The 7,460-nt window shown below is 36.3% G+C and overlaps 1 protein-coding gene across 1 annotated transcript; it reads right to left on the bottom strand.

Annotated features, from left to right (window-relative positions):
• Nucleotides 1-299: 299 nt before the first annotated feature.
• LOC130245229 (cytochrome b-245 light chain) lies at nt 300-2,700 on the bottom strand. Its single transcript, XM_056477848.1, has 6 exons — nt 2,525-2,700; nt 2,077-2,146; nt 1,889-1,963; nt 1,639-1,722; nt 1,432-1,513; nt 300-971 (listed from the first exon to the last, which is right to left on the bottom strand). Exons 1-6 carry the CDS (start codon nt 2,580-2,582, stop codon nt 783-785), a joined length of 558 nt encoding a protein of 185 aa, XP_056333823.1. The 5' UTR covers nt 2,583-2,700; the 3' UTR covers nt 300-782.
• Nucleotides 2,701-7,460: the final 4,760 nt, after the last annotated feature.

The raw sequence follows: 7,460 nt of genomic DNA, 5'->3' as shown, positions 1-7,460 counted from the left end.
AAATTTACTGTCCTGCCCTGCATTTTAAATGTCTTGCACAGGCAGTAAATCATTTTTTGTAATTTGATGCAAAGAATATATAAAACATACATAAATACATATAAATATTCATAAAATTAAAAAAAAATCTAAATATTCAAAACTTTAAAAGATTAAAGATGCTGATGACCAATAACGCATCATAAAAATCTTGTGAAAAGGATCACAGCTCCGCACAGTCACTAGATGATGCTGCAACCTCATGCTATGCTGCCGTTATTAATCCTCATTCAAGAACAAAAACCAAGATCAGAATCAGATGTTTTCTATTTATCTTTATAGTTTATATCTACTTGGTAGATGTCAAATAAAGTTTTTTGAATATGTTTTCATATAACATTTCAAATAAGTCATCGAGAGGACACAAAAGGCAATTAACTTCCTTGTTCCTTGTTGTAACAAAACATAACACTTTATAGCAGGCTTTCATCATTCATACAATGACCAGCTCATAATTTTGTTTTCTTTACTTTAAAAATTATGCTATCAGAAATAAATAAAATGTTGTTTCCAGACAATAACAAAAAATGTGTCTAAAATTGCATAGAAAAGGTTACAAAAAAAAAAAGAGAAACTAAAATGTGGCATTATTTTATACACATAACAAATGAGTGACATCCTGAGTTTTAAGACAATTATATTAGATGATAATGCAGTTTGTCTGTATAACTCATCATAAACATTCCATGTTACAGTTACTTGTTGCCATCACCTCTTGAACTATTTACACTGTTAGAAAATCTTTACTCGCTGATGGTTACAGACATGGGATTGTCATATGCTGCAGCGTCCAGGTTATCTGCTTTTTTACGGCGCAGTTCAGGAGGAGGTCTGGGAGGTGGGTTTTGAGGAGGTTCTTTGATGCTCTCCCCAATACGTTTTTGTGTCTCTATGTGGAGTATAGGCTCCCAGTGCTCTCCATGAATAGCTGCCTATGATGCAAAAGTTCACAATCAAAAGCTAAATCTTATGTAAATTCTCCTACATACCTACTTAGAAAAACATGGGAAAATTTGTTGAAACTTAGCATTAAAATGTCTGTTCTGTTTAATGTGAATGGAGAATGTAAGTGAATATTTCAAAGAATGAGCACATGACAAATTGTTGCATCGATGTTTTTTATGCTCTCTGCACTTTTATTTGTTTCACAAAAGAAATGTGAGTTTCAAACAATAAGTGGTGAAATAACAGAAATTTCCTTTAGGGTGAACTGCAACAGTTTGAAAGTGAAATGGGGTTTTTGTAAGAGGAAGTAAGTGTGCAGGAAGCAAGCTGATCTTTTAGTTTCCCCATCTTCATTTTGTTACAGTTACATTAATTGAGTCATGTTGTTTGCCTAATGTTCAGGTAAATAAGCATTGATTTATTTTGCATTTATTTGGATGAACTTACAGAGAGGTAGATCAAACTTGCCATTCCCAGACACACACATCCTAGAACTGTGGCTAACATGAACCCTCCGGGAACACAGAGCCTGCAACGTAAATATAAGACACCATCACAAAGATAAGGCACCATTTTATACTGTAAAAAAATGTTTTCAAAATCATCTTAGACAAAAAGAAGGACATTCTTGACAAGGTGTGACTGAAGACTTACGCAGCATGTAAGAACGCTCGAACGTAATAGTTTCTGGTCAGGGGTCCAAAAGATTTTACACACACTGTGAAGCAGTACTGACCACTGAAATCAAACAGAAAAACTCTCTTTTGAGTAATGCATGGTTCAAAACACAAGGAAGTTGTTACTATACAATTGACTCAGTCTATTTTTTGGTAAAGAATTATTGATGGTGTGTTGAAATCACCAGCCTGTACTTCCTGTAACTTGGGCTTTTATCAACACTTACCTTCTCTCAATACTGGTGCCCTTGCCCCGTTTGCTGCGTGGATATTCAAGCAAACACACAAACACACCAGCAGCACTATCACAGTTAAGGATTCTATAAGTATACTGTGGTACTTTATTTAAAAAAGGTACTTTACTCACTGAAGGACTGAAAGAGCATAAAGATTTAATCATAGCTTGTAAGGATACATCCCAAAAGCTGCAAACTGCCAGCCTCTGAACTGACCAGCCACCCCAACGATTCCACCAGTCAGATAAACTTTAGGAAAAAAGATTTACATAACATTTCATTTACACAGACCTGCATTTAACCTAAAATTATATTTAAAAAACCTAATATTATAAAACTTTAAAGTTATCAATTAGATATTGATGATGTTGTGGGTTTTAATAATAAAACTCGAGTAACCTACCAAACCCCAAAGAACACTTTTTAAAAAATCACACAGGTAGCGTTACATTATAATAACTAACGCACGTTTAAACAACATTATATTCGCTGTCTTCATTTTAAAGCTCGATACTATATTAATTTAACTGTATTCACATAATTTAAAAAACATAGTGTTACACAAGCACTCGTTTAAATGTTCTGTAGAACCTAAATGAGCTATGGAAAGTGTATTTGTAGACTTACTGAGTCCAGCAGCCAAAGCTTGCTCGTTGGCCCACATCGCCCACTCAATCTTCGCCATGATCACTTGAGTGCGTGCTGTCACTGACTATTAAACTTTTTTTTAAAATTCATTTTTATAAAAGAAAAGTGGGTTGTGACCAGCGTAACAAACCCAACCCACTGTCACTTCCGCATTTACAGTATTTTTATGAAGAGAAATGAAAGTGCTAGAGCGGACGTATCGATAGATGTAAAAACCACAGGAGGCGGGAGTGGGACGATGGCTAGTTTATATGTATGTGGGGGTTTGCATGTATCAAGTGTACTCAAGTTTCATATATGGGACTTTCCACTGAATGGGTGGGTAACATTTATGTCTCCAGAATATAAAATTGTTAAAATGCATGAAAATGAACTCTGAAATACGTTTTATTAACCAAAGTGTCTTCAAACTTAACAAACTGCTAAATTATAATATATGATTAAAATAATTTTAATGTAGAACGAACACACACACAAATAGTTTGTTGCATGTCCCCACTTCCTGCTTCTATAATATGCTAGAATATATTGTTTAAAGTCCTTCCTAATGTTTATTTTATTATTATTATTAATAATATTTTTTTAGAGGCGGTTTTATATCCAATCAATGATTACCTATTTTTAAAAGAAAATAAATCATAACAATTTTGATCAAACACACATTTTAGTTTTGTCTCCAGGTTTTCACATATTGCTGTTACCCTAACACAATTACCCCTCTGATTAACTTGGAACATTCTTTTTTAAATGTATTTTTTATTATTATTACGCAAGAAAGAACATTTCAAAGATACAGTATGAACAAAGAGACAAAAAGGTTACATAAATAAAGTTCCAAGCAAATTAAACAAGTTAAAATGATTTACACCAAAAAACATTTTTACATGCAATATAATTGTTACTCTTTTAAAGAGTTCACATATAAATCAAAGTCCTTTCTGAAAATAAAAAAGGATGTTTCTTTGAAAATTTACATTTATGGATGTAAAATTTAGCCAAAAAAGCAATAAATTAATAATAAATTTACAATGAGAAGGATCTACATTCAGAGGGTAACCAAAGAATACAATTTTGGGGCAAATACAAAAGTTTTTTATGAAAATGGAAAAGTCAACCCAAAACACTTTACAGTAAGTGTACTCCCAAAATAAATGATTTAGTGTTTCATCATATTGAGTACAAAATGAGCACTTATGGGAAATATTGTTATTAAATTTAGCTAGTATTTATTGGGTAGCAGTTATGAATGATTTTGACTAAGACTTCAACAGCTTTATTAGATGAAAATATTTTTTTTCAGAAGAAGCCAAAATTGATCCCAATCTATGTCACCAAATAAATTATTCCAAAAACCTATACAAACAGGTAAAGAGATCCGAGAACTATTAATAAGCAAGCGAATATCTTTGTTTGACATAGAACTGAGAAGAGTTTGGTCAACAAAATGTGTTGTCAAAAATAAAAGAATCTAAAGAACCTTTGGGACCAGATTAGGAATTGCACCAAAAACAATGGCATATTATTGGGGGGAACAGGAAAAGAAAACTGATGCATATATTTTTCATATGAAAAAGGGACACCACAGTCATCTAAGAGCTGACTAACTAAAGTATATTTTTATTAAACCAGTTATTTAAAAAAAAAGATATTTACTTTTATATCTAATATTTTTATTATTCCAAATAAAATAGGTACAAGGAGAAATATAATTATATGTAAGGAACCAACATATTAAAGCCTGTTTATGAAAACTAGATAAGTTTAATGGTATTTTAGAGATGTCAAAATTACAGCGCAACAAAAAATGTAAACCTCCAACCAAGCTAAAAACATAATTTGGAATAAAATTCCAACATGACGTTGGGTTGATTAAAAACGTCTTTGACCATTTAATATTAAAATATAAAGTGTGGAAAAATTCACTAACTCAAATCCTCCCATGGCCCGATCAGCTAGCATAACACTTTTTTTAAATTAGGTGAGTTTTACAGTTCCAAACAAAGTCTACTGTAATTTTGTCTTGTTCAGTATTCGACAGATTTCTACAGATCCAGTGCCATAGCGGGATAGATAACCTGGGATAATCCATCTGCTGTAGAAATTAACAAACTTTTAAAAAATCTGGATGATGCAACTTCCCATTGAAAATATGCCTTAAAGAATGTTCAAAGGCAATGGAGAGACCAAAGGTTAAGTCTTCTCATTTTCTTTTCAATATTTTTAATGATATTTTCAACTGTGTGAGAGATGGTCAATCTTGACATAGTGTCCCGTAATTAAATTATTTTTAGATGTTATTTATTCATTTTAAAAATACAGTTGGTTGATAAATCACTAAAACTTGCTCTGTATCCTCATGCTATTAGCATGTGTGTCATTCGGCTATTTATCATGTATTTACTAATTATATGCTTAAAAACTCAGTCCTATTACTCATATAAGCAAACAGGACTGAGTAACATGAGTGAGTTGCATTCTCTGGTGCATATATAATGATGCAAAAATTTGTTAATGTAAAATGATTTACTTGATCCTTTTAGGTTTCACAGTTACCATTACATAAATTGTAAATATACACTCACCAGCCACTTTATTAGGTACACCTGTCCAACTGGACAGGTGTAAAAATTTGCTTGTAAATGGAAATTTTTAATCAGCCAATCATATGGTAGCAACTCAATGCATCAGAATGGAGAAGAAAGGTGATTTAAGTAACTTTGAACGTGGCATGGTTGTTGGTGCCAGACAGGCTGGTCTGAGTTTTTCAGAAACTGCTGATCTACTAGGATTTACCCGCACAACCATCTCTAGGGTTTACAGAGAATGGTCTGAAAAGGTGAAAATCTCTAGTGAGCAGTTCTGTGCATGGGCGCAAATGTCTTGTTGATGCCAGAGAATAGCCAAACTGGTTCGAGCTGATAAAAAGGCAACAGATGTATGCAGAAGAGCATCTTTGAATGCACAACACGTCGAACCTTGTGGTGGATGAGCTACAGCAGCAGAAGACAACACTGAGTGCCACTCCTGTCAGCTAAAACCATTGGAAAAACATTGCCTGGCCTGATAAGTCTCAAGTCTGGCAAGTCTCAAGTCTCAATGTCTGCAACATTGGATGGTAGGGTCAGAATTTGGTATCAACAACATGAAAGCATGGATCCATCCTGCCTTGTATCAACAGTTCAGGCTTCTGGTGGTGGTGTAATGGTGTGGGGGATATTTTCTTGGCACACTTTAAGCCCATTAGTACCACCTGAGCATTGTGTCAATGCCACAGCCTACCTGAGCATTGTTGCTGACCATGTCCATTCCTTTATGACCACAGTGTACCCATTCTGTCTGCTGATGGCTACTTCTAGCAGCATACCGTGCCATTTCATAAAGTGTATATCATTTCAGACTGGTTTCTTGAACATGACTATGAGTTCACTGTAATCATACAGCCTCCACAGTCACCAGATATCAATCCTATAGAGAACCTTTGAGATGTGGTGCAATAGGTGATTCTCATGGATGTGCAACAAAAATCTCTGAGGAATATTTCCAGTACCTTGTTGAAAGCGTGCAGGCGTGCTTGTGAAACTCAGACAGCGCGGATTTCGGACCGCGTTGCCTAGCATCCATCTGGCAAATCTTCGCTCTCTACCCAACAAAATAGACGAATTCATTCTGCTCTCTCAGACAAACAGGGATTTTCTGCATTCAGCTGCTCTGTGTTTCACGGAAACCTGGCTGAACAACACCATACCGGACAACGCGCTTCACCTACCGGGCTATCAGCTGTTCAGAGCGGATCGTGACAAAGAATCAACGCGGAAATCGCGCGGTGGCGGGACGTGCTTTTACATCAATGAAAGGTGGTGTACAGATGTAACAGTTTTAAAGAAGATGTGCTGTCCAGATCTCGAAGCACTGTTTATTAACTGTAAGCCTTTTTACTCCCCGCGCGAGTTCTGCTCCTTCATCCTCATCAGTGTTTACATTCCTCCGCACGAGCACGCGAGCCTGGCGATACAGAAACTAGCTGATCAGATCACGGTAAAAGAGCAACAACACCCGGACTCTGTTTTAATCATTCTCGGGGATTTTAACAAAGCAAAACTCTCCCGTGAACTGCCAAAATATATACAGCATGTTACATGTCCCACAAGAGACAGTAATATATTGGATCACTGCTATACCACAATAAAGGATGCATACCGCTCCGTCCAACGAGCAGCTTTGGGACACTCTGACCATTGTTTGATTCATCTCATTCCAACCTACAGGCAGAAACTGAAAACAGGGGGATCTACATGCGGGATCTACAAGCCTGTTTCGACCTCACTGACTGGAGTGTTTTTGAAGCTGCTGCAAACGATCTGGATGAGCTCACAGAGACTGTAATATCTTATATCAGTTTCTGTGAAGACGTGTGCATTCCTACCAGGACTCAACTCACATACAACAATGCCAAACCATGGTTCACTGTAAAACTCAGACAGCTATGTCAGGCCAAGGAGGTTGCTTACAGGAATGGGGATAGGGCCTTGTATAAGCAGGCCAAATACACACGAAAAGGAGATCAGAGTCGCAAAAAGGAACTATTCTGAGAAACTAAGGAGTCAGTTCTCTTCCAGCGACTCAGCATCTGTGTGGAAAAGTCTGAAAAACATCACAAACTACAAGACACCATCCCCCAGCACTGTAGACAATGAACGACTTGCAAACGACCTGAATGAGTTTTACTGCCGGTTTGAGAAAACCCCCCACACCCACTCTGAACTGCTCTTCACGCCACCATTAACACCTCCACCACCCCCCGAGGCAGTGAACCATACCTGCACCTCAGTTCAGCGAAGAGGAGGTGCGCCAGGTCTTCCGGAAACAGAAGAGGAAAAAAGCACCAGGCCCAGATTTTATAACACCAGCCTGTTTA

The sequence above is a fragment of the Danio aesculapii genome, chromosome 18, assembly GCF_903798145.1.
Source record: "Danio aesculapii chromosome 18, fDanAes4.1, whole genome shotgun sequence".
NCBI classification, from domain to species: domain Eukaryota; kingdom Metazoa; phylum Chordata; class Actinopteri; order Cypriniformes; family Danionidae; genus Danio; species Danio aesculapii.
This window is presented reverse-complemented; position numbering and strand designations above follow the sequence as displayed.